Genomic DNA, 26,552 nt, shown 5'->3' on the forward strand with positions numbered 1-26,552 from the left:
CCTGTCCTGGAACTAGCTCTTGTAGACCAGGCTGGTCTCAAACTCACAGAGATCCGCCTGCCTCTGCCTCCTGGGATTAAAGGCGTGTGCCACCACCACCCGGCCCGACATCCAATTTCATGCTATGTCTTCAGGACTAGCAAGAACTTTTCTTATGTTCTCCAGGCCTTTCCCCTGTAAGGAGTGACAGTACCCTGTATCCCTGGCCCCACTGTCATACTCTGCACATGGATGGTCTCATTTATATCCATAGCTTTACTCTGCCTTCTCAGGGCCAAGCCCACATCAGCAAAGGTCTGGCCTCCTCAACCAGATAACTGATGGCAACTCAGACATTTTTGGACTTTGGCGTGGGTGCTGATATCTTGTTTGTGCTCTAACAAATAAAGCTTGCCTAAAGATCAGAGGGCAGAGCTAGCCACAAGTTAGTTAACCATAGAGGTCTGGAGGTCTGTACAGACAGACAGGAAGTGATATGACTGGGCAAAGAGAGCAATATAAAATAGGAGGAGACAGGGTTCAGCTCTTTTTTTCTATCTCATGTAGAGGCATGTCTTTTCTGACGACTTTCAATTAAACTCCAAGTTTCTGTTCGCATGAGCACCTGTAGTCACTGTAGGCAGCTGATCTTCCTTGCTCCGCCCATCTGTGACCTGTCATACCCACTCAGCCCTCTCAGGTTGGTGGCCCCTCTGATGCAGATCACTCTAAGCACCCACACTTCCTTCAGCCTTTGTCAACCTGTTTACCATATTGCCACAGTGCTGGTCTGACTGTGCCGCTTGTGAGTCTCCCCCAGAGTGTCCTGAGAGTAAGGACATCCCCTCACATCTCTCCCCCCAGAGTGTCCCAAGAGTAAAGATGCCCCTCACATCTCTCTGAGGCTGCTTCAGGGACAGGTACAGAAGGACCACAGGAGCAAGGGCCTCTGACCCAAAGGAGGTCTGGTGCCTGACCTACAGAAGGTAGAGCACGAATGTGCGTATTTGCCATGCCTCCCATCCGCCTGTGCCATCCACACTCCCATGGCGCATCCCCGGCTCACAGCAATGGGATGCAAGCTGCAGGCTGAGCCAAGCAGAAAACCCGTCCTTAGCCGCTCCAAGTTCCTTTCATTCAAATTAAGCATGTCCTGAGCACTGACGACAAGGACTCCCACACCGGACAGTTGTGGTCTCCTAGCTTATGCCTTCATTTCTTTTGGCTTCTCATCTCTCTAGATCAACTTAACTGTCCAAGGTATCGAACCTGTGGTTTAATAATGCCATGCTAATTATAAGTCATCTACACTGAAACAAGCATCTGGTCTCCCTGGACTGGGACCATTGATTTTGTCTGGCTACCCTGCCAGTGAGGTCTCTGGATATGGCTCTCATGCTGGGCACAGAGCAGACACTCAAGAGAACCTCTTATAAATTAATGGACTCTTAAGATGCCCTGAAGCATCCCTATGTCAGTCAGCATTTATCTTGAGGAGGGATTCTGAGCGTTCTGCTTCACTCGCCCACTTGGCACAGACAGAGCATACACCTTTTTCCTCCTAGAAGGCTAGCACGCAAAAGTGCTGAGAACATGCAAAGGAACAGAAAAGGACAAATGACCAAGCAACTGACCCAGTGAGGACTGGAAGACCAAGGAACAAAGAAGAGAGGGGTAAAAGTAAGGGGGAGCAAATGCTTGAGAGATGAGGATGATTCTCCTGCACCAGGCCGGAGAAGGAAAGGGGTTGCAGCCAGGGAGGGAGAAGAACCTGGAGTCTCTTACACACAGCTGATAACCAGCAGCAGCTTGGACACACTTTGTAGGTGAAAACCATTGGGTGTGTCCTCGGGGATATGCCGCGTCTGCGTGGAACCTGGGGGAGAATAAACACGCCGTCATTTTCACAATCCACAAGTCCACGCACTGCCGACAAGGTCCTGGTCAAGCAAGATCATCAGGGAACTGTGCAACATGCCTTCAGTGACCTTGAGCTCACATCTTGAGCCCTACAACACAGGGGGGGGGGGGACTTTAGGCAGATTATCACTGAGCAAGCGTGAAAACATAGCTATGGAACTAGAATACAGAGACATGATTGGCTGATGAAGACAGGCTAGCGGCAGCGGGCTCCCAGCTTATAACCAGCTGCAGGATGTCAGGGCGAGACATGTAACTTTTCTCAATCGGTCTGCTTAAATGGGACATGAATCACAAACGGTATATCTAAAGCACCTAACAATGGCGTGCTCTAGTTGAGGCTGGACTGAGGAACGCATGGGAAATAGTGTCTTCTCCAGTCCTCACAGCTCTGATAAACTCACAAGCGTGTGCAAAGCACAGTCTGTGAAACACTGGACTCAGAGTCTCCAGGTCCCTTGGAGAGGCCCAGGTTTCCACGACAGAGAATATACATGAGGATTGAAAGAGGGGATGGGAAGAAGAAAAAGAGGAAGAGTCTACAGTCCGGACAGGCAGGAAGTCACTCAGTGGGTCTATGAGGGACAGCTGACAAACTCTACTCATGGTGCAAACCGGGTGTGCATATATGTGTCACAACAGAGGCATGCAGCTCCATCCCACAGTGCCAAGCTACACAACTATTCCCACCTGGAACAACCATACCTGCCACGTGCTTGATCCTGTGGCCCACATCTTCATCAGTGGGTGTGGTGACAGGGCTCATCACCTCTTCCAGGTGAGGTACCCGCAGGTGGGCATGGGGGCGCTTCCTCCTCCGTACCGCTGAAGACTTATTGGCCTTCTCCTTGGGTGACTGTCTGTGCATCTCAGCCAGGTAGGTACTCTCTGTTTTGGTTAGCTCAGACTCTGTCAGACACAAAAGAGCCACGTCAAACACCTATAGCTTCAACCCAACATAATGCCCACCAGATGCGGCTCTGTACTATTGTACTCTGTACCCTGTACCCTATTTTTGTGACCATACCCTGGGAAGCTGGCCCAGATGAAGGCTTACCCTCAAAGATGCCCATGCCAAAGATTTTCAGGCCTAATCCTGCTTAGAGGACCACGTTCCCAACTTTCACATCTCCAAGTATGTAATTTCCTAAAAAGATGCCCTCAGATCTTTCTTCTAATCAGATGACTCAATGCCAGTGTCACCACATCTGAGGTTCATTCGAGGGTGGGCAAAAATCACAGCCCTTTTTGCCCCTCCTGAACGATCTCAAAGCTACAGATGCAGTCTCTTAGAGGAAACACGTCGCCAAACATACCAAACTTGATGCTCATTTCAGGAACAGAAGTAGGGGGCCCTGTGAAACCCATTTATGGCCTCAGAGACCTCCTAAGTGTCCAGGCTTTCCATTCCCCCAAATGGCAGCGAGCAGCTGCCCAGGCCAGCAAAGGGAAGGTTCAGGCTAGATGATGTGAGGACTGTGGTACCCACCTAGATGGCGGAAGTAGTCCTCCAATCCGCTCCAGAAGTTCTTCTCGATGAAAGTTTTGACAAAGCCCCAGGGCTGTTTTCGATAGCGGAGCTCTGTGGAAACCCTGAAGAGCAGGCCGTTAGAAACAAGGATTAGTCAGTTGTGTTGAGAAAACAGGCTCCGAAGCATGGGCGATCACAGGTTAGCGGTATGTGACTATGCCACTGCTGCTGCCTACAGTATATGTGTATGTAGGGAATGGGGGTGGCGGGACATGCTCCGCAGCCTCCCAGTGTAGAAATAAACGCCAAAACCATTTTAAACCCAAGGATCGATTCTAGTGCCTCTCATCATCTACAACTTTGAGTGTCTTCTCACCTGCCTGCCTCTACTCTACACTCAAGCCCTGTTTCTGAGTCTTCTCTCCCCCAACTACCGCCCATACCACTGCCCTCGCTCTTGCCCACGTGGAAAGCCTTGCTCGCTGCCTCTCCCTTAGGTGTATGAGCATCTGTCAGGAGATCTTCCCCAGCAAAATCCCCTCCACACATCTAAGCCATTTGTCCTGGCTTTCTGTTTCACCAGGGGTGCTACGTTTCCCCAGGCCTAACGGGAACATGGCCATGATCGGAGTCTTATGCTCCCACCCACCACCGGCTCTCCGCATAGAGAACAGGCTAGCTCCTCTTGCGAATGTCTAGCTGCCATTGACCACGATGACTCTGAGATGGGTGTGAGTGCCGACTTGACGATGAGACTGCATGCTTCTTCCAGGGTCACGGCCTCTATTTCTCCCCTTCTCTGAGTGGGTATCACCGTAGCCAGAGCTAACCTCATCTGACTGTGAGAGGCATAGGCCGACTGGCTTTGTGAAGGATTAGGTTAGGTTTCTAGGAGCTCATTGGCCAGCAGGGGAAACAATAGGCAATCCTATCACATAGGGCACAGGGTCCCTATTGCTAGAAGCAAGCTTCAGTATGAATTGGGGGCATGATTCTTGACAAAGTTACTCTTCTGATAAATGAGGTTAATCCATTTCCTTGAGTTATCCTAAAAGGCCCACAGGAGCCATACATCATGAACAGTAGGCATGGGGAAAGATCTTCCAAAGAAGATGCAGAGCGCTCCAAGGGATACAGGGCAGAGAAGAGTAAAGTCAGGATGGGAAGGCGCTGAGTTTCAGAAGGATCCAGGGAGGACACAGCAGTGTGAGCACTCTAGCTCCCCTTGTCCCCAGTGAGCAAATGGGCACTGCCCAGCTTGGATGCCTTCCCCCACCTCTACCCACCCAAGCCTTCACATGGCACACCTGAGTCGACTCTTGTTCCGGGCCACGCGGGTGAGGGTGTAGCGGTTGATGGTGTAGAAGTAATCGTGGTATGGCACGTCATGGGTAAGGACTTCGGCGTCTATCACGTAGCATTCACTCTCCTGACTCGCTTTGTACATGGTCTGTGGGGAGGGAAGCACCATTGACCAAACAGGAACAGCACCTTTCCCAACGCCCCTGCCCCTGGACATCGCTTTGACTTGGCAGCATCTGCGCTCGTGGGACGCTGCTGCCTCTGGACTAAACCAAGCCCACCTCCAGAGGCATCTCCCCAGTCCAGCTTTCATCCTTCAGGGTGTGACAGTCCTTCCAGACACTCTCTCACTGGGTTCTTTCCTCCCCCTGCTCACCTGTGTCTCCCTGACAGTGGCGGTTTTGGGAGCCAGGGGGTTAGTGAGGGTGATCGTGTAGAGGATCACGCGGCTCTGGTTTCCATTCTCCTCCTTTTTCCACGGATGGAAGATGATATCTGAGGGGAGAGAAGAGCCCTGGGATGAGGGGGATGGGAACAGCACAACTCCGCTCATCCGAATCTCCCCCCACCAATGAACTCCTTGCCCCATGCTCACAGTCACCCCCTCCCCGGAAGCCAATAGGAGTTTGAAAGCTGGGGGAGGTGGTGAAGAGGAGGTGGAGTTGGAGCAGAAAGAGGCCCATTGTGGCACTGCCGAAATTCTACAGACAGCTCCAGAATGCTGATTGTTCCAAGCTGGGGCAGGAGGTCTTGGGGCCACCTGCGGGGGTGCAGGCCACATTGGAGTTACTGTGGCAAGGGCATCAGATCCCCAGGGAGTGTGAACACCCCATGGCCTCAAGGTGCCTCTCCTTGCAGAGGGCACCCTGTTGCCTAGAGCTTTTGTTGAGTTGGGGATGATTGGCATCTCTGCTAGGCAACGTTACATCTGTGCTGTGGGAAAACCGAAGTGAGAGAGTGAGAAGAGAAGAAAGAGCCCCCAGGGTATGAGATACGAATCCTCTCTCAGCCCTTCTAGGCTCCTTTTTACAGCCAGATAAATAACAACCTGGGGTTCAGATTCCTAACACCCTAGTGCCAGGAACTCCAAGGCCCACACATGGCACAGCTGAGGGCTGAATGAGCCATTGCAACACACTGAGTACAGCGGGTGCCTCCCAAACAGCAGAACAGATGTCCTGGAGTAGACACAGAGCCCTGTGGAGACAAAGAGCTGGCAGGGCCTGCTCCCTGGGAAATCTCTGGAGTCTGGTGGACAGTGGGCATATGAAAACCTGTAATACCAGTGACAGAGCGGGCCAGAATACCCTAGAGGGATTCCATGTGGCATCATGGAAGGCCAGAGAGAGGGGAGTGACATTGGGGAAAGAACGATATATGGGAAGAGGGAGGCAGGAAGGAAGAGGAGGAGGAGGAGGAGGAGGAGGAGGAGGAGGATATACAGTGGAGAAAAGGATGGACAGTCAGGGAGGGGCCAGTCCACGGGTCAGACCAGAGAAGCGCCGCTGCTCCATGAAGTCCCGGAGGAAGGGCGAGGTGGTGAAGAGCAGGTCGTAGAGTTTGTCCACGCTGAAGTTGAAGACCTCGTTCACATACTGTCTTCCACTCAGGTCCTCATAGAAGGCCTGCACCTCTCCTGCACAGAAGGGAGGATGAAGCAGCGACTGACGAGGACAAGAAGCTGTGGTGCCATCCCAACGGCATTGATATCTCTGTGGCTAACGTGGGTGCTACCACCAAGCGAAGGGTGGCTGGGCTCATGAGCTCGACTGCTTTTGCCTGAATCGCTTCCTTTCTCTGGGACCCCAGCTGCCCCTGGTCTGGAGTGTGCTCTGAGATCCAGAACCTAGATTCTGACTCAAGGGCCAAGCCAGTTTCTTTCAGGCTACGCAATGGAGAGGTGACGGGGTGCCCTAGACGTGTGTTGAGAGGCTCACCTTCATCATGGGTGTCTGAAGAATCACTGAGCTCGGTCGGGATATCCTCATTGTCGTTGAAGTCCAGCGAAGGGGAGGTCACAGGTGCAATGATCTCGATCTTCTCTCCTATGATGTTGTCGATGGCAAGCTCCTTCTCCAGGGACCCATCACCCTCCATCACCTCTTCCTCCAGCGGCAAGCCATCAAACTGCAATGGAGACCAAGAATCATCCACCCACTAAGGTCCCTCTCTGTGAATCAACTCTTCAAGAGGAGACCAGCGAACAACCCAGCCTTTAGAAGTCATCTCAATCACAGCGCAGCGACTGTGCTGAGCAGCACAGGACAGGGAACTCACTGCCCTTGCCATGCCATTTAGATGGCACATTGGTCTACAAGTGGTACTCCCCTTCTAGGCCCTTTCTGGAGCTATATTCCTACCATGCTGCTACAATGGCAGCCTGCTTGTAGCCAATGCCAGCATGCCTGTAAACGCCACCCTTCTCCTCAGGATCTCAGGGGGCCTCCCAGGAAAGTCTGGGGCAGCATTCTCTCATTGGCACCAGAAGGGAATCAGCTGTATTCTAAATCTAATCTCAGAAAGGCGAAACGAAGGCTAGGCATCAATGGCGTTTCTGTTCTAAGGCTGGTTAGCCTGGCCACCAAACGTGGAATAAAAGGTTCCCTTTTCTGAAAGCCCTTTCCCAAGGAACCCAGTCCCTTCTTGCTGACATATGCCCTAACCCTTCTGCAAAGTTCTGGCTTCTCTGCAACAGTGTTCCTGTGGAGAAAGGCCCTCACAGACATTTATATAGCTTCCATAAACCTCAGCACTAAATAGTAGGAAACTAAACCGCAAAGGAACTCAACAAACATTCACGACAGATAAATAAGCAATATGTGTCCCATTGTTCTATATTCATGTGTGACTTTGACTTTGGATCAAGGAAGGGGTGTGGGGGCGATCTAAGAAAGGTATCCAAAAAGAGAGGCTGCCTAGAGTAGTCCACCAAGAGGTATACGCTGAGAAGAGCTGGAATACTTTTCAACTTCTCATATGCAAACCTAATCATATAAACAAGGTATAGAGATTCTAGCTCTCGGCCTTTGGAATAGACCCTAGCACTGAAAGCTAATAAATTCTAGGATGTTCCCTTAGTCACGGTGACCACGTGGAACCCCTTCCTACTTCCCAACTCCCGGTTAGAAGCTCGTGTGGGGTTTAAACTAGGAGACAATGGCCACTAATCAGGGCAGGGATTTGCCCAGCGTTTATCGCCCATACCGAGACAGGGGCTTCACTGCTTCCCGTAGAGGTCAGCGTGCTGTTGGTGATGGACTTCTTGGGCAGCTGCGGGCTGGCATCAGGCTTGGTCTCTATGCTGCTTTTGGATGAGCTGTCATTCACCTCATTCTCTTCTACAGGGATCTCTTCACAGTAGCTGGAAAAGACACCCCGCCCCACTCCGTGAGCTCAGGTTAGTTTCTGTGGAGGAGACTACCAGCCAGTCTAAGAACGTAGGCCTGTCCGTCAATCTGAACCTACGGGCTTTCCTGCTTCTTTTCTTTGCATGGGATTTCACGGTAACCAGAAAGCTCTCCCAAAGCCTCATTCTATTCTTATTCCACCTCTCCTTACCCCGAAGCTTCTATCTGAAACCCACCCTTCCTAGACACCCTCCTTAGGTGTATGTCTACTCTTTTCTGTTGGATCCCAGCCCATGCCCATCTTCTGAATCTAACATCTGGGCTCTGAGCACATACTTCCTTTCTCAAACATCAGCTATGAAGACTGGATCCTGAATACGGTATTCCCTCAGTAGTACTGCCCAAATCATAGGTCGTAACCAACAAATTTCTCTTTATTGTACATCCCAAATGAAGCAGAGGCACTTCAAGAGTGCCTTTCTCTGCTCCCCGCTCTTGCTGAGTGCTTCCAAGCCTAATCCTTGAACGTCCTTTTATGTTCAACCACTTGGAGGACTGGGCTAACCAACCTCATGGTTACTCATGAGAGACTCTCAGTTTTATATAGCCCTGTCCCAAACTTCCCCACGAAGCCCAACAACCATCCTCAGAAGCCTATTTGATCTCTCCTCTTGGCTAGCAGGCATCCTCGTTTGCTTAAAACCAACCTTCTAATCTCAAAACTCCTCTGTTAACAATATTCCCCATCTCTGTTTGGAACTACTCCTTTCCACCAAAGAGTTAACCCGACAAAATTTTAACCAAACCTGAAATTTGTTTCTGAGCCATCAGTGAATCCTTCAAAATACATTAAGGATCTAATTACTGCAGGAGCCACTGCAACCTTCCTGGTCCAAAGCACAGCACTATGGAGTCTCTAAGTTATCATCTAGCAACCTTTGAACAGGTCCCCGTGTTCTCCACTTGGGTGCATTTCCAGCATAGAAGCCATACTGGCCCTGTTTAGATGTTAACTCAGAACTTATCAACTGTCTATTATAATCCTGCCCATACCTTTCTGCGTAATACCGAATGCCACATTGGCCAAAAGGCTACTTACTAGACCCTGCTCCCTTGGGCCTTCTGGCTTGTCTCTGTCTCTGACCACTTCTGTAGCCCCATAGCCCTGTTACTGTTCCCTCTGCCTGAAGAACTGGTTCCCTCCACTGTTTCCTGTAGGGTGACACTTAGACACCATTTTCCAAATGATGGCCTCATTTCCATTCTGATCCCCATATCCTTTGGGACGCTCACCCAAGGCCACACTCACCCCATGGTGTTGAAGTCATCGTCTGGAGGCACATAGTCCTCATCGTCACTGGTGAGACCCAGCTCGTTCCCATAGCACTGGTGGACGAAATGCCAGAGCTCCTTGGGGCATAGCGGCTGCAAGAGATAAGAGCATTGATGCTAACCCTCCCTCCCCCAGGTCCTGACATTCTGCACAGAAGCTCTGTTCCTCTTGTAGGGAAAGAAGACAGAGGCCTCCTTTCCTAACTGATAGAGAGGACATCTCTATGACAATGCCATCCACCTCAGACATCCCAGTCAGATGCCAATCTCCTGCCTGAAAATGTAGACTCTAACAAAATCAAGGATGTGGGCCTCCCTTGCCTGCCCCTTCAATGGAGCTTTGCAGAATGGGATTAAGTGGCCTTCTGAAGATGGGAAGCACCCTACCTCCCGCACCCATGTTAACCCAAGGCCACAGTTATCTCTGAACGCCCACAGATGCCCTGACTCAGTCTTGCAACACCCCAGAAATTAAAGGTCATTAACCCAGCCTCTCCTGACAACCTGAGTATTTCCTTCTTCATTCTAAAGGGCAATCAATTTGTGTACAAGCCTACGTCTAGTTTCCAGTGTTTGCTTATTGAGGAGGCGTCTATCTGTCCTCTTTTAAAACACTATCCTGAGAAAAACTTTTCGTAGGATACAATTTCCAGAGAGAAGCAAAGGCGTGTCAAAGAAACGAAGATCATGGGTGGAAACAGCTACTGTGTCATAGAGAGAAAGAAGGGAAGACAGTGGCAGTGCCAGGTGTGTGGAAAAGACAGTAGGAGCGTAAGAAAAACAGATGCAACCGATGACCAAAAAGAAAGGAAGAAGTGCCAGAAGTCACGGGTGCCTTACTCCTGACAGTGCTGGGGCATTCTCATGAAACAGGCTGGCTCTGTTCAGGACTCAGGTCAAGATTCCTAGCAAATTTCCAGAGACATGGGCTCCTTTAATGCCTGCCATACCACAATAAAAGCACGCTTCCCATCCGGGGTAATATCCAAGTGAGAAGAACACTCTGGGTGCATGACCTCCCAAAGTTGCAGGACAGAGTCAATCCTATCTATCTATCTATCTATCTATCTATCTATCTATCTATCTATCTATCTATCTATCTATCTACCTACCTACCTATCTATCTATCTTTCTATCTTTCTTTCTATCCATCTATCTGTTCTTCCGTCTATCCATCCATCCACCCACCCACCCATCCATCATCCATCTCCTTACTAACAGAAGGGCTTTCTGTCTACTTCCCTTTTGGTACTTACCTTTTCAAGGAGAGCATTCTGCCAGAGCCGGAACATCATCATGTATGTCCTATCCCGGGCCCCAAATGAAGTAAAAAAGTGCTAGATTGGAGGAGAAGATGCAGAGAAACATCTGTGAAAACTTCTAACATGGTAGATGGAAACACGGTCCTTTCTTTTATTCAAAATACTCAATCTCAAATGCTACTGACTGTCAGTTATCTAACACCGTCAGCACACTGGGGACCTGAAATCTCCAAGTCCCCGCTATAACCAAGCCCTTCTATATTTTACCCAGACTTCCTTCTGTGTTTTTTACTCCCGTTCTAAACTGTGTTCCCCAAAATATAAATGTCCTCTGCTCACCAACTGTAACTGGCAAGAGGTGAGCTGGGGTACAGCATAAACAGGATGAGACAAACCTACTGACCCATCAACCTTCAACTAAATCTACATTTGCACATGAAGGCTATCCAACATAGTCTAGAATCACAGGACTCAAAATTGGGTATTCTAGCTCAAAGTTGCAAGTTCTGACATGCTACCCTAACCCCTTGCTCAGCCTTCAACCACCCTGCTCACCCAGTACTTACAGCCTGCCTCTTCAAACCCAGTAGTCTAAAGATTAAAGTGACTTAAGGGTGAGAATATAGAGGTGGGGAGACAGGGAGTAGGATATAGGACGGGGTGCATCAGTCAAAAGGTCAGAACTTGACAACACCCACCTTTTCTGAATCAGTACAGACTTGGATGGCATTGGGAATGAGGCGAGCTGTTTTCTCTTTAGTCATGGAGCAGATATCTTTCAAACGGACTGTTAGCTGGCATACCCATGGTGACAGAGCAGCAAGCAAAAGAGGGCATTAGTACAACAGGCAAAGAGTGTCCATGTGACGCTAGTAGTTGCCAAATCAAATCAAATCCCAGTTCTCATACCTCTGGCCCTGGAAGGGTCCAATTTAGAGACCTTATGCCACAGAGGCCTTGGACTAAGGAACAACTGGATTTTCTCTCTAGCCATGGGTCCCTAGATTCTACAGTCTGATACATAGACAGAGGACCTGCCATTATTGCTACTTACATCTAAGTTACCTTTATGTTATTTTTAAAAGATGAAGAAATAAAGGCAAATTTAAAAAAAAAAAACACTAAAATCACAGTTAATGAAGTGCAGAACCCCTAAAGTGTGCAAGTCAGTTCTTCTGAGTCCTTCAACCAATGTCCTTCCCACTTCACTGTGCCCCCCCCCCCGCCATAACTCATACCAGATAGGTCTCTGCATTTGCCAAAGGAAATTTTTTTTTTATATTGTCCTCCATACCCAAGAGAAGGGAAGGAAACTCATGGCAGAAGAGATGCCAGGACTGGGACTCAGAATTGGGTATCCTCCAGTACACAGGTGTGGGTTTATGTTAACAATTTAAAGGCAAAGCTAGGAGTGGGGTTGCACACCTTTGGTTCTAGCACTCAGGAGGCAGAGGCAGACAGGCTTCTGAGTTCAAAGCCAAGCAAGGATACACAGAGAAACCCTGTCTGGGGAGTTGGGGGGTTGGGGGGTACACTATAAAGGCTTGGAAAGAACACAAAGCCAGTAAATAAAGAAAATGAAAGCAGCCTTCTCAGTCACAGCCAAGACAATGCCCAAAGGGACAAGTCTGGGTCTTTTTTTTTTTCTTTTTGCAACTCTGGGAACCAAGCAGAGAGAAGCCTGTGCATGCTGGGTAAGCTGTATGTGTACTACCACTGAGAAACAATGCCTGCATTGCCCACCGTCCCCCACCTTCCCAAGTATCAGGTCTTTACCAAAGTTTCCCATCGGAAGATGTTGCTGTAGAAGCAGATCCAGTTTTCTGAGAGGTAGAGTCGGCCCTGAAGAAGAATGTCTCTTTGGAGTGCACAAGAGTAATCTGTGTAAGAAGCAGGAGATGGGAGCTCAGAAGCAGGGGACATTGCCAGCAAACCAGTGTACAGTGAGCAGGCCACCCATCCCTCCAGCACTGGGGGAGCCCAGCCGTCTGCTGCTGACCAGGTGAGCAAGTCATTGCCTGGTGGCCGGATAATGCATGAGCCAACGATGGGCTGAATTTAAAACCATTTTAAAAAGTCCAGTGGTGTTCAGTAAGTTCCATCCCCTTACTACCATGGCAGCAACTGGTTGTATGGAGCCACCACTTGCAGAGGCTCAGTATGCCTCTGAATCCCCCCTGGGTGGGCTCTCAAGGATGCATGCCACAGGCATGGTGCTTGATCCTAAGACCTGGGACTTAAGATGCCGCCTGGTGCCAGCGAGACCTTCCTGCTTGTGTTGGCTCTCAGCCTCTGGTCAGAGGCAGCCCAAGTACTCTCTCTCTCTGGAACTCCCAGACTTCCTGGTTGGCCCCCTCCCAGGATACTAGCTCACCAACAATGAGGCGCTCCGTGTCTGGAAGTTGCTTAAAGAGCTTTCTGAAGTCTTCATTTCTCTGCTTGTAAGTGGGGCTTAATACCTGCGCAACAACAGCCAGGGTTAGCATGATGCGTCCACACGCTGCAGGATTAGAGATGGGTGATGGGGTGGAGAAGAGGGATGCTTGTGTGGTAGGTAGAAAGGCAGAGAGAGGAAGCTCTCTTCCCATAGTCCCTCAGAGGCCAGGTTAAGACAGGAGCCTTGGCATGGAGAAATAGCATAGAGAGGCTGGTCCTGAAAATCCCTTCACGCAGCATTGGTCAGTGAAAAATATGGGGTCCACGTGTATCCCAAGAAGGGTAAGCAAGAAAGGAATCCTTCGAGTGTCTTCCCAGGACCTAACACGCCAGTTATCACTGCCCTGCTTCCTGCCATTTCTACCTTGGCAGTGGAAAGGACCCGAGGGCTATGCTAGCTCTTAGCAGGACTTTGAAGAGGGTTGGACACTGTGGACCTCTTGAATTTTGTTGTGACTAACACAGCGAGCTAAAGACGGGATTTTTCTTCAAATCATAAAACATGGCACTAAAAAGATTTTTAAAAAGCCAGTAACAGAAAGGAAAAAAAAAAAAGGAAAGCACAAGTTGTAAAAAAGTGTATCTGGCACACAGGCATGTCACTTTCCTCCCTATCTCACCAAACAACCTGCCAAGCCAATGTACAATGAGAAACTGAGGCAAGACAAAAGCCTCATGCCCAAGAGTATCCAATGTTATACAGTCCCAGACCCCAAGACTCAGAAGTCCATCCTCCATAAGCCATAGAAGCCAGGGCAGGACCAGGCACTTGCCCAGTATAGAGACTCAGACCCTAAAACCTGCTATGCATCCTGGGCCTGCTCATTGCCATAGACTAATTTAACAGATCTTCCTTGGAAATCCCACCAGCTAGTAGTTAGGAATTCTGTCCTTTCGATGCGTACAGTCTTAAGAGCTTTAAAAAAAAATAAATGGTAATAGAAAAGATGGGTGCCCGGAGATGAAGGCCACTCAAGGGTGATGCAAAGATTACAACCTAGGGTGAGTCACACATGAGGACAGAGGCACATCTGCATTCCACCCGGCCATGTGCTGACCTACTTAACGCACACTAGGCTGCTGACCCTCTGCCAGAGATGCATGCCTGAGGGACAGATTGTCCTGCTGGCAGTGACATGTGCTTCCTGGCCTCTCACCCTCTCGCCCACTTCCCGGGGAATCCACAGGCACACTGCTGCTGGGGGACAGACCCTTCAACTCTTCATGCTTCAACTTTCTATGAAGCTAAGTGACCCGCATGGAAACAGTCTGGGAGTGATTGCATCTGAACCCAGCGCTGCCTGCCTCCGTCACAGCCTGACCCTCGGACTAGAGGAAGAAGAACGTGGAGGGAGTTAGAGAGAGAGAAAAATGTGTGCATTCAGTTTGGGCCGATGTTCCAAGAGAGAGAAACCAGAGAAGAGTGTGGAAGAGGAATTTCTCATTAATCTGTCTGTAATTTGAATTTCAAGCTTTTGTTCTTGACTGACTTACACATGTATTATGAGAGGGCCAGTTATCTTCCCCAAAGTATACCACACTATCGTCATATAATGTCAATCTTCCCATCAGGTTTCCAGGCCACTAGAGGAAGTCATCTAGAAGCTTATCTAGTTCATGAATCCTACAGCTAGGAAAGACGTCAGGCCGGGTGGTAGCACGGGCCTTAAACCCTGGTACTCAAGAGTCAGGGAGGGAGATCTCTGAGCGCGAGGCCAGTCTGGTCCAAGTGAGTTCCAGAACAATCAAGGCTACACAGAGGAAATCCTGTCTCAAAAACCAATCAAACAAACAAGCAAAAAAAAAAAAAAAAAAAAAAAAAAAAAAAAAAAAAAAAAAAAAAAAAAACCTCAAACAAAGACCTCAGATATAGCAGCCCTCCAAGAATCACTAGGTACTATACAAAAATCCCGCCTTTTAGAACAGAATCTGCACACAGGAAACCCTTGCTTAACAGGCTGACCGCTCATATAGTCCTCACAGTCCTCCTAGACAGCCTCACGACGAGCACACAGCCACCACATACATCACCGCACCTCACCACAGGGTGAATTTCATCACCCCACTTCATACTTGTGGGAAATGAGACAGAGGCAAAGCAGCTTGCTGAGGAATGTGGAGACCCAGCAGGAATGGAACGGGAGCCTTATCCAACTGCTAAAAAAAAACCATGGGGTTTCCCGCAACAGCACACTCATGGGAGGAGAGACTTGCCCGCTTTGGGGTTCCCTTTAGCTTCTCTCACCCCTGGGAGAGTCTTTAAAAAGTTCCTACAAGGAGGTCCCCAATCCACTTCAGGGGAAACTGGGTATCAGGCATCCAGTAACCTGGTGCCAAAAGCCCTCCTAGTTCCAATATTTCATTCATAGTGTCCTCTTCCCTGGAATTCTCTCATAGCCAATGAGAGAATTCCAGTACCCACAGAGATAGAGGCACAGAAATCTATGTACAATCTCCCAAAAGCAAGCAGGAAAGGACAGCGATCGTTCGTGCTTATAGCAGTGGGAAGGAACAAGGAAGATTTCCTTACTCCACATCTGTACCGAGCTGTCTTTATTCTGTCTGTTGGTGTAGATGGTAGGCCAGCCTCTCTGGACTAAAGTACAAAGACACATTGGATGGCAACACTTGGCTTTCAATCCCATGCCCCTTTGATGCTGGGGAACCTAGCCCCCTACACACACTCGCTATGTACTCGTAAAACATTCTCTTTCAAAGGTGAAGCAGGGCTCACCTCTATAAAATGGCCAAAGAATGCTGGCTCAAGGGTTGTCAAGTCTGAGACTCTCAGCAGGGCCAAGTGTGGCATGAAAGAGTGCACAGAATAGTCACAGGGACACGGGGAATTTGGGTGACACACTCACAGCTGGGATTTTCTCAGATCCATGCCAGCAGTAGCATTCCACACCAACAGGTGCGTCAGCGAGTCTCTTCAAGTACCACAGCAGAGACTGGCTATCCCGTTCCAGCAGGAGGCTCCAGAGGACCCCAGACTCTGTCAGAGATTCCATCACCCCCAACAAATGGCCCAGGCAAGGGTCCCCAGGTCCTTGCGCTGATCCTCAGGTTCTCTCAGAATGAAAGCAGTGGGTCTAGCCTGGACTGAACCCAGGTGATCTTGGGCTTCTGCACAGAGGGTCTAGACAATCCTCTCTTAGAGCTGTGCTCCCTGTGCGAACTCTCACAGATGAGAGGCTATAAGAAGCATGGGTCTCAGAGCGGGCTGGCTGGCCAGTGTCCCACAGCTGGACTCTGCTTTATCCTTCCCATCTTCAGTCCGGGGGCAGCCCAGACGGGGTGTGGTCAGGCGATACTCCTCGGTCAGTGCAGCCACTCAGGAGTCCAGGTGAGGCGCGAAGACATAGACACAGCAGGTACGCAACACGGGCCGAGAGTTGCGGAAGGGCAGCCCCACGTGAACAGGCAAACTCCGCAGAGCAGGGTGACCCACAGCTCGGTCCAGAGGTCTATTTCCACTAGCTACTCACACTCAGGATGACTCACAAGTGACTCTTCGGGAGCTCCAGGGAGGCTCGTGGTGGCACAGATCCTTAGTCCAGATATGCCCCACAGACTGGCCTGCTCAGTCAATGTGTCTATCCCCCATCAAACCAGGACCGCCGTGACTCACAGCTCTCACCCAGGCAGGCCCGGCCACCACTTAGCTGCAGCACAGGGCCTGCGCTCATCCCCACCCCTGCACACACCCCTTCTGCCTCCAGAAGGCACTCCTTTCAGCTGGCCAGCAAATGACTTCTTTGTTAAGAGTCACTGGGGCCTGAGGGAGGGAGGCAGGGCTGGTGGGCGGGCAAGGCCAGAGTCCCGCACATGCTTCAAGTTACAGGATCTGGGTGATGGGCCTGGCCAATGTCCTACAGTAACCCCGGGGCCTAGCCTGGCCTCAATCAGCAGATGTTTCCTGCAATGGAAAGTTGCTGGCCAGGGCTCTCAGTGGAGGAAGAGGAGGGGAGGCGCACAGGGCATCAGAGCTCTGGGGACATCTGAAATTTGAGACTGAATAGAGCAGGGGTTTCTTAAGAGACAGGTCTCCTCTAAGGAACCTGTTTATTCGGCAACTTCTCTGATGCAACAGCAGCCAACATGGGACTCTCCAAATGTGCTGGTCACAGAGAAGTCGGACAGATAGTCTGGAGAAGAGGAGGTCAGCCTGAGGTGCTCTCCAGAGGACTAGGCCCCATGGAGGCATAGGATCAAAGCCAAGCAGAGTCACAGGCAAGCTGCTCAGACCTTGAGGGCAAACTGTAAGAGCAGACCTTCTGAACCCTGGTGAGAGGTGGGAGACAAGTCAAAAAAAGAGATGGCAGCCAGGCCGTGGGGGCACAAAGGGTGCTACGCCAGTGGGTCTCAACCTGTGGGCCACGCCCCCTTTGGGGATCGAATGACCCTTTCACAGGGGCTGTGGACGATCGGATATTTACATGACGGCTCAGGTCAGCAAGCACCACAACTACAGTTTAAAAGAAGCAAAGAAAATAACTTTACAGTTGGGGGTCACCTCAGCATGAGGAGCTGTATTAAAGAGTTACAGCATTAGGAAGGTTGAGAATCACTGAGCGCGGCAGAGAGGTAGAGAGGGGGAATAGACAGTGTGGGGACTGGGAGGGTGTGGATTCCTCCCAGATCCTCAAAATAGTCAAGGCAGCTCTGTTCTACCCAGCTAGCCTACCCTATCAGGAAGGTCTTGGACTGCTGCAGCATGGGTAATGTTCCTTCTTCTTATAAACCTAGTAATTTCCTATGCTGAAACTTTAGTATGTTTAAAAATTACTCCAGTGATGCCAAAGAACACAGATTCTTGGGTCTCAGACCCGAAGAGTCCAGCTAAGAGGAACATGACAGCCACTGTTAAGGTAAAGAAAGGGGAAAGAATCCTTGCCCGAGGCATCTTCTAACTCGCTCCCCTTTCCATCTTGAAGGACACCTACCTTCATCCAACCTAAGGCAAACCCCACTTCATTAGAAACCATCTGCCCTAGGAATGAGACACTCTTCAGTTCAATCTTCCCTAGTACTTAGTATTTCATATATTGTGTAAAAAAAATCTATGACATGAATGCATTCCCTATCTCTTTATTGGCATCTTATCACACACACACATGTACACACACACACACACACACACACGCGCGCACACACACACACACACACAACACATCACTAGATCATAAGCCTGACTTCTTGAAGCATAGTTCCCGCCCTGACTCCATCCTAAGATCAAGTTCTGTCTGCCCTATGTATCAGCGGTCCTCAGATTTTGTGAAGGGTGAATGCAGTAACTCTGTTTTCCAGGGTGGTCGCAACACTTCCCCTCAGATCCACGCCACACCCAAGACACAGGCGGTACAGACCATTCCGGAAGGCTGTGGGAACTTAACAGAAAGTCCCTGGAAACTCTGGTACCTAGGCCACGAACACGGGACAGCCGAGATGGTGACTATTTGGACAAGACAGAGACAGTTAACACCCAGAGACACATTGCCATAGACTGAGGTGACTCTCAGTCTGCCTCAGCCCTGGTCTCCACCCCCTCACCACAGGCTTGGCAGGACAGGGCCAGAACTCCAGGAGCGGGAATTGGCTCCTCGCTAAACATTAACTCTATGGCAAACACTGGGTGCTGGGACCAACTGGTACCCTTTCTCGGCCCAGGCTCAGCAGGAAGCAGGGGGTGAGAGAGCCCAGGTTAAAAAAAATAGATTTTGGTTCAGCATTAACCTCACCTAGGAAGAAACCAGTGAAGAGCCACAAAGGAAATCCTGGTGCTTCAGCCAAATCCGGTAGGCAGAAGCCAGATGCGGGTGGGACAAGGAGGTGACCAAACACGGGCTGGGCCCAGGTGCAATGGAGAAGGGTGGAGAAAGGGAAGGATGGGGGGGGCGTGTCTCATCTGGAGAGGCCATACCACCACCGGGGAGTGAAGGATGGGGTTAACTATCATGAGGGTAGCAGCCAGGAAGATTCTTCAAAGTTATGGGTAAAAATCCTAGGTGGGAGACAGATGGACGAAGAGGAAGGACAGTCCTTGGAGGAAATACTAGGCACTGGGCATGTCATCTCTGCCACCCCCAATACCTTCATCCACTCCTACAAAGCTTGTCCTATGGTTCTCGAACCGACGCCAGCGAGACTTGTGTCATTCCCAGGATTGGCACCAGTCCCCTTCCCTTCCTTAAAGCCAGCTTCCCTAACAGAGGACAGTGTGAGACCATGTGGGTGCTGTCTCTAGCAACTGCCCTATTCTAGGCTTTGTCCCTAAGTTGCTATGGAAACACTAACCCCCAAGGAATGAGGCATAAGGCAGGAGGGTTTATCTGCCCACCTGGAGCTCAGCAAGACCCATGCCTACTGGGACTAGAAAGGACCATATTTAATAGGCGCATGTCATTCCTCGGGCTTCAGTCTGACCAGCCTTATTTCTGACCACAGTTTCAAAGCCCTGCCACCTGACCCCTTAAGCTCCTGAGCACCGGGACTGCACCCTTGGACTCCCAGGCTGGAAGACTTGCTGACTAAAACGAGCTGGTCAGTCGTAGTGGGAAAAGGCAAGACGAGCCCTAGGGCAGCGGCAACAGACAGTCTTCATACACCACCCTGACCCTGACATTCGGCCCTCCCTGGACGTCTCCCCATATCACTGGGGTCTAGCCCCTTCCCTTCTTATGATTCACCCTTCAGGTCAGGTCTGTTATTTTGTTGACAGCTTCCCTTTGGCCTGCCCTGGGACAATGAGTTAATGGCTTTTCTCTTCTACAGACTGGGAGTGGTGACGGTAGAATGGCTTCCTCTTAAATTACACCCAGGCCCCTTGAACAGGTCTCGGGGGACTCCTATAGTAGTCAACACTCTGTAGAGCCCTGACTCTAGCCTGCCCCCAGGGTAGGAGACTATAAAGCTTACATCTAAAGGACTCCTAGTGCCAGGGATAGAACTTGAGGTAAGGCAGTTGGTTCTATCTGACTCTAGCTCGGAGAAAGAGAAAAAGCACCATCTACAGCCACAGGAACAGGACACCAGGATCCTCTCTGAAGGTAAGACTCCACCAGCCCGCTAACAGGGAGCAACAAAGGTGAAAGGTAGGTCTAATGCAAAGCGGCTCATAACAAAAAGGGTTGACTGAGAGCCTCCCAGAGACTATGGGGGGGGGGGGATGCTGAAGGACGGGTCAACTGAAGTTCCCCTGATGGTGCATCTGAGCACAGTATATAAGGCATAGCCACAGCACTCAGAGAGAAGGTGGTACTTAGCCAGCCAGGGCCCAGCGAGTACTACAAAACCCTACCCAACGCGGGGCTCTCAGAATGCAGGTTGCAGATTCTCGTTCTAGCCAAAGCAACCGTGCCAATGTCCAGGGTAAATGTCTTCACGGGGTCAGAGAGAACCCAAGGGAAACTTCTGCAGTGTCAACCAGACAGGCTAACCACACTATTAAGTGGCTCTGGAAAACAGAATCGGGGCATCTGTCTTGTCAGTAAGGGTAAGAGGATCTCATCCAACTAGCCTGTCTGGGTTCCATATCCAACCTGCCTCTCCGCTACTGAGCAACCTCTTTAGGAGCTACTCTTGTACAGGAAATAGAGGAAGAAGGGAAAGCAGAGGTCACGGACTGGGCGATTCCCATGCACACCTCTTAGTACCCACAGCTAGGGCAATGGAAACCCTGTTTCTGGGGTCCTGATGGTCACCTGCCATTTCTGTTTCCTCCTTCACTTTCAATCCCTTCTGCTTTCTGCGCCCAGCAGGCAGCAGTCCAGAGAAGGCAGGAAGGAATGTATGTGTTGGTGATCATCCTGGAAGACTTACCAAGGTTCCCACAACCTGTCTTTACACTGAGTGCTCGGATGTCACAGCTTCAGAATCAGGCTGAGGGAGGACGGGGAGATAGAAGAAGTGGAGGGGTAGGGTAACTTAAGGCATGTAGCCGTCGGGAAGAAACGGAAAGGCAGCCAGGTGACTGGAGAGCAGAGACCAGAGAAGAGCATGAAGAGGGGAGGAAAGAATGGTGGGTGTTGGGGAGAGCCATAAAAGGAACGGGAAAGGAAGGCAAGCAGCAGCAGCTGCACTGAAAGCCATGCGAGGAGAAAGGGAGCGATCGGAGCAAAAGTTGCATCCAAGATGGGATTTGCATGTCCAAATCCGGATGCTTTAATTGCCCAACAGCACTGTGGTCATGTGTTTTCTGTATCCCTTAGGTGACACTAATTTATGCAATGCCTCTCAAAAGGAGATTATTAGGGAGGAGGCTGGGGTATTTGCGACAGCTGGTCCATGACAGCTCCCACGCAGAGAGAGCTCCTCCCACCAAGATAGGAGCTGCCATCAGTCTGAGGAGGCCAGAGGCCAGAAGATCCTTGGTGAGTCAGGGAGAAGAAACAGGCAGAAGAGTGGGGGGAGGCAGAGTTCAGCTTTTCTTCCACCCGCTGTCATCTCCAGCCTCAACTTCCCCACATCAGCACGGGCCATTTGAGGTGCTCAGTGGGGCTGTGGTTGGTGGGGCAATAAAAAATTGGTGGGATGGGCAGACCCAGGGCAGCTTGTGGGATGCCAGAGTGCTAGCTGACACGTGGCTAACTTTAGGGAACTACTTAACTTGCTGCTACCATGCTGTACATGAACACACGCGTGGCCCAGAGGGATGATTTCGTCCCACAGCCCCATACTGAACACAAGCCTCTCCTCTGCTCCCTCCCACCCTGTCATTCCACCATCACGATAGCTTCTCCGAGCCTCAGCTCCCACTGGAGCAGAAGTGGGTACAGGAGGAGGTGAGCTGGGGTGCAGGAGGAGTATTCTCAGCACAGACAAGGGTCTCAAGCCAGGCCACAGTGCACCTCAGCTCTTCCACTAGGCAGTGCCTCTGAAGGCATCCAACATGTGACCAGGGAAGGCTGAGAGACTCTGGTCAGCTCTCCTTCCAGGGAAGAGTTCAGAGCCTCACAACCTGATCTATGTAACAAAGAGAACAGGGGCCTTCACAGGGAGGGCTTCACGACCTGGCCTATGTAATAAGGGGCACAGTGCCTTCACAGGGACTGCTAAAACTCCACAGGACATTGTCAGGGCTCAGAGCTAGATAAATTGCCACTAGGAGTGACCTTGACTCTGCTTCACAGACCAGAAGCAGCCAAGCCCTACAGCAGGCGCTTGCTCTGGAGGACACTGGATGTCAGCGACACATTCCATCCCATAGCATAGTCTCTCAGCTCCAGTTCCCCCAAGAAGACATCTTGGTTAGTGGATGCCAACTTTGGCCTCCTGGCTCCCTGACCCCGGAATTCTGTCTGGCCTTGAAAACAGTCACTCTCCCACGGCTGCACTGACTTCACATAGGGCGCTAGATGAGGAAAGCAATGAGGCGGGCCATTTCTTTGCCTCCCCAAATCAAACCCTCCTCCCCAAGACTTATCCATCGTGCTATAGATGGGAACTACTCTATCTATTTTGGGGTGAGAAAAGATTGACAAGGGCAAAAACTCAGAGAACTTGACAATGTTACCTCCCTCTGCCCACCTCTGCCCCGCCCCCCCATTTTACTATCACCCAACAAGAAGAGAAACAGAAATACTTACATTGTACCAACTCTGGCTTTTCTGAAAAGAAAATAAAAAGAAGAATGAAATTAGTTAGGGAAGAGATACTGGGAGCAGCCAGAGTCCTCCTTCCCCCTAGGGTAAAGGTAACACAGACAGCAGTGGGGGGCCAAGGAGAAGGAATCCAAATGCAGCCCAATGCTTCCCGGGTCGATGCTCAGGAGGGTCCTCCTTTCGCAAGACAGATCCAGAAAGGAGGCCCAGGGAGCAGTCCATGCTGGAAGCCCCACCACAGCTGGGGCAGCTGGAGATGCAGGCAGTGGCAGCACTAGCTAGCGCTCGACCAGAAGGGAGTCAGAGTCCCATCCATCGCCAGGTTCTGCTGATGGGGGTGTGGGATGTGTGGTAGGCATCCAAAGCCTCGTTCCGGAGTGGGTTTTGACTAGAAGCAAAGTATAGATGGAGCCCAGTACAGCCTTCTGCTCCGGGTCATCTCTGGCAAAGGCAGGGTGGGGTATCTCGGTGATGGCAGAAGAGGCAGCTTAAAGTCACACAGTGCTCTTAGCTGGCAGGCGAGTAAATTCTTCCTATCCTGACAACTGGCTGACCTCCTCACAGCTAACAGCAGAGGGATGGGCTGGGGTTCGGCAGGGGGAGAGAGAAGAATCGTGTCATCTTGGAAGGCTTCTCCCAACCCATGGTGTGACAACTCGGTGTTCACAAAGCTTCATTTTGTCCCAGCCCTAGAGTCAGGAATTCTCGCTCTGACCTCCCAGGGGATCTGAAACTTAACAATGAAAGAAGGGGAATGGCTGGAGCCTGCTGTGCCTGTTTCCAGCCTCTACTTGTGAACATTCTGTGTGGATGTAAGAAACCTCACCGACAGGTCAAAGCCTCGAGGGGAGACCAGAGGATGGAGCCAGTCAGCAGCCTGGAGTGTTTTTTAGCATAAATCCAGAACTGGGCAGGCACTGTGTCAGCTGGTAAGCTGTGTGTGGTGTATGTGTGTGTGTGTGTGTGTGTGTGTGTGTGTGTGTGTGTGTGTGTGTGTGTGTGTGTATGAGAGAGAGAGATTGACAGGACAGGGTGGAGGTGACTGTGTGAACCAGGGTGGGTGGGAAGGGCTGTGACCACAACAATGACCAGATGATCATGTGATCTCCCCTCAGCAAGTTCTTCCTTTTGACCCTAAGTCTGGCCGACACCTTGACCCTGTACTTTGGTGGTGGGAGGCAGGCAGTAGAAGTGGCCCAGGCGTGAATATGCTTCCCCCTCACACAGCTTTCACTGGCCAGTCTGCCAGGGCAGCAGGTCACAGGGTAGACACTCAGTCTCCCTCTGCTAGGGGCTCTCTGTGGGGCCATTCCTCAAAAGGCTGTCACTGTGGTCTAACCTAGAAGGCACAGTCGTTTACCATAGAGCCACCCCCTCCTCCAATCCAGAAGCTGAAGGGCGAACCCACACATCCAAGACTGTTTCATCACAGAGTAGGAATTGCTACCTTGTAGGAAGGAATTCTGGACTTGGCCTCCCTATCATTCAACCAAGGCTCTACATGCCTGGAGGAGGGTGGATGGAGCAAAAAAGTTGTATCTAACAGGGCCTGCGCTTCTTTCTATAGACTTTTTGAATGTTCACAATGACAACTGACTCTAAGACCACAAGAAATGATGGAGGGTGTAGATGTTGGTTAAAAGCCCCTCATAATGACAGCGAGTACACTCTTACGGCCATCACCCAAACTATACAGGTATCCTGTGGTGCGCTAGCCCCGACCCAAGCTTGTCACCTGCTTCACAGATGAGGAACAGCTCTCAGCTGCACCTAACCACTTCATCCCTTGTCACTTTTGTATACAACCCAAAGAGAAAAGGGGGTGGTGGGATCAGGACCCTCTGTGGTCCTCAAACATGGAGCCTGCCCTCCGGCCCATGCAGACAGAAGTGGCTCTCTTCCTACGCATTATCAAGATGTCGGTTCCTTAAGAAACTGCTAGAAACAGTTTCAAGGTCCCAAGAGCTCCAGTTAGAAACATCAGCCCCATCTCTACCTAGCTCTGTGATACCTTTATGTCTAATATTTGTTACAAACTGAGAGCAAGGAAGGAAGTCTAAGAAACGAAAGAAATGAGGAAGGCGCCCTCTAGAGCAAGGGCTTTGCAGGCTCTGCTCCTCGTGGGAGCTCTACAGTGTCTCCTAGCCAGCACTGGGGGTGCCTCGGGGACTCGTATATTAACATCTACAGTGACATCCACATTAACCCTCAAGACTGTCCAGCAGGAAGGAGTTCCTGACCTTTGACCTGCCTCCTGGGGAAGAATTATATCCTTACGGCTTAGCATTCCTGGTCTGAGTGCTGAAGGGACCTCCTGTAAGGGAAGACCTCAGAGAGGCTTAACAAGGCCCAGGACGGTGGCAGGGGCCCAAACAGGCAGGACAGAGAGACTGCCTACCATTGTAGGCACAAGGCGGCACAGAAGTCGGGAGCCAGGCTCTGAGAGTTTCTAGCGGATGGTCAAAGGGGAAGGACGTGAGAGCACAAAGACAGCTGCTGGGGACAGGGTTAGAGCTGGACGTGGAGGACTTGGAGGACCTGTCCTGTGTTTCTTTGGACTTTCCTACAAGAAACCAGACAGGCAAGGACTAGAGAGGATGCAAGGCTCCTGGAAACATACCCAAACTACCTTACAACAGTTTCCTGCCCTTGCATCCAAAAGCATCTATCTCCCAGAGCAAAGTCTGAAGGGGGGCAAGGGGAGAATGGGACCAGGAGCTCTATATTAAGCATAAGTTGGAAAGAAGGGCAAAAAAACCAAAACAAAACAAAACAAAAAAACGTCTTACTTTGATCAGATTAAGTTTGTCATACTGAAAAGAAAACCATAAAAAATTAGAATTCAGACAGACAAACAAACAAAAAGGTAAAGGTCACAGTGGCACCATTGGCACAGCACCGGGCATTGCCAAACACCAACAGAGAGCTAAGCTGCAAGGCAGAAGCCGAGGATGGAGTGGCCCTATCTGCTTGGCAGGCCTGCAAAGGCTGAGCCGTGCTCTTGAGCTGGAGGGGGCAGGAAAGCATGCCCTGGCTCCCTCTGGTGGCCACAGGCAATCACTACCAAGTGCAGCTCAATCGTAGCCCAAACAGGGGTTTCTGGGAGTGAAAGTCAGCCCTGGGGGGTTCTGAGCAGAAGCAAGAAATCAGCCTCAACCACTGAGACAATGATAGGGAAGGTGAAGCCTTAATGATTTCCCTGTCTTTGATCCCCTGACCCCTGTGTGAAGGAGGCACCTTGCAGCCTGCTTGAAAACACACAGGGTGGCCTCTTTGCAGGAGGTGGTCACGGGTGACCTAGCTATGTCTGTAGCAAAAACAGCTCCAGCTCACAGAACCTCTGCACGACTATATCTAGCCACCTTGAGAGGGTGCTCCCCGGGGAAGCAGTGTTAAAGGCTTTTGGCCTTGCCCCAGCAGCACTTCCTGACAGCCCGACAGCTGGACCTGCACTGAACCCTCTGCAGCCAGTGGGTCTTGCAAACGCACGTTCCGGGTTGACCATAGCTGCTGCCCTGTGCACTTGCACGACATGGTTAGTCCCCAGCTCAGCGGTCAGCAAGCTTTGTGCTGCTCACCGAATGAGTAAGAGCTGTACACTTCAGCTTAGGACTGGAAAGACTTAAGACTCAGAGAAGACGTGGAGAGAAGAGATAACCTGATGCCCACATCCAGCCAGATCCTCCTTCTTCCAGATGAGCCTCACGCCCTCTGGCACACATTTCAACTAAGGCAGAGGGGCGAGCACTCTGGCACAGTGACCCAAGGTCCCCAGATACTGGGCCTGCCTGAACCTGCCCAGCCTCCTACACACCCAGAGGCCTCCTGCTGGCTTCCTCACTCCAGGCTGTCCTCCACTGGCAACAGCCTCACTCCAGGCTGTCCTCCACTGGCAACAGCC

General features: G+C 50.7%; 1 protein-coding gene across 9 annotated transcripts in view; it reads right to left on the reverse strand.

Annotated features, from left to right (window-relative positions):
- Window positions 1-26,552, reverse strand: part of Gramd1b (GRAM domain containing 1B) — a 237,937-nt gene that overhangs the window by 7,658 nt on the left and 203,727 nt on the right. For 8 of the 9 annotated variants that reach the window (XM_013346230.2, XM_005347130.3, XM_026779542.1 and 5 more), the window contains 14 exons: window positions 22,637-22,657; window positions 12,988-13,072; window positions 12,390-12,493; window positions 11,312-11,407; window positions 10,608-10,688; window positions 9,329-9,444; window positions 7,877-8,033; window positions 6,610-6,799; window positions 6,165-6,308; window positions 5,049-5,167; window positions 4,678-4,820; window positions 3,389-3,492; window positions 2,605-2,808; window positions 1,765-1,855 (listed from right to left, as the gene is read on the reverse strand). In XM_013346230.2, coding sequence (XP_013201684.1) covers window positions 1,765-1,855; window positions 2,605-2,808; window positions 3,389-3,492; window positions 4,678-4,820; window positions 5,049-5,167; window positions 6,165-6,308; window positions 6,610-6,799; window positions 7,877-8,033; window positions 9,329-9,444; window positions 10,608-10,688; window positions 11,312-11,407; window positions 12,390-12,493; window positions 12,988-13,072; window positions 22,637-22,657 — 1,655 coding nt within the window. Of the gene's footprint in view, window positions 1-1,764; window positions 1,856-2,604; window positions 2,809-3,388; window positions 3,493-4,677; window positions 4,821-5,048; window positions 5,168-6,164; window positions 6,309-6,609; window positions 6,800-7,876; window positions 8,034-9,328; window positions 9,445-10,607; window positions 10,689-11,311; window positions 11,408-12,389; window positions 12,494-12,987; window positions 13,073-15,913; window positions 18,164-22,636; window positions 22,658-26,552 lie in introns of those variants that run through there. The other variant, XM_026779545.1, reaches the window with a different exon arrangement.

Source organism: Microtus ochrogaster, chromosome 5, assembly GCF_000317375.1.
Source record: "Microtus ochrogaster isolate Prairie Vole_2 chromosome 5, MicOch1.0, whole genome shotgun sequence".
Classification (NCBI taxonomy): domain Eukaryota; kingdom Metazoa; phylum Chordata; class Mammalia; order Rodentia; family Cricetidae; genus Microtus; species Microtus ochrogaster.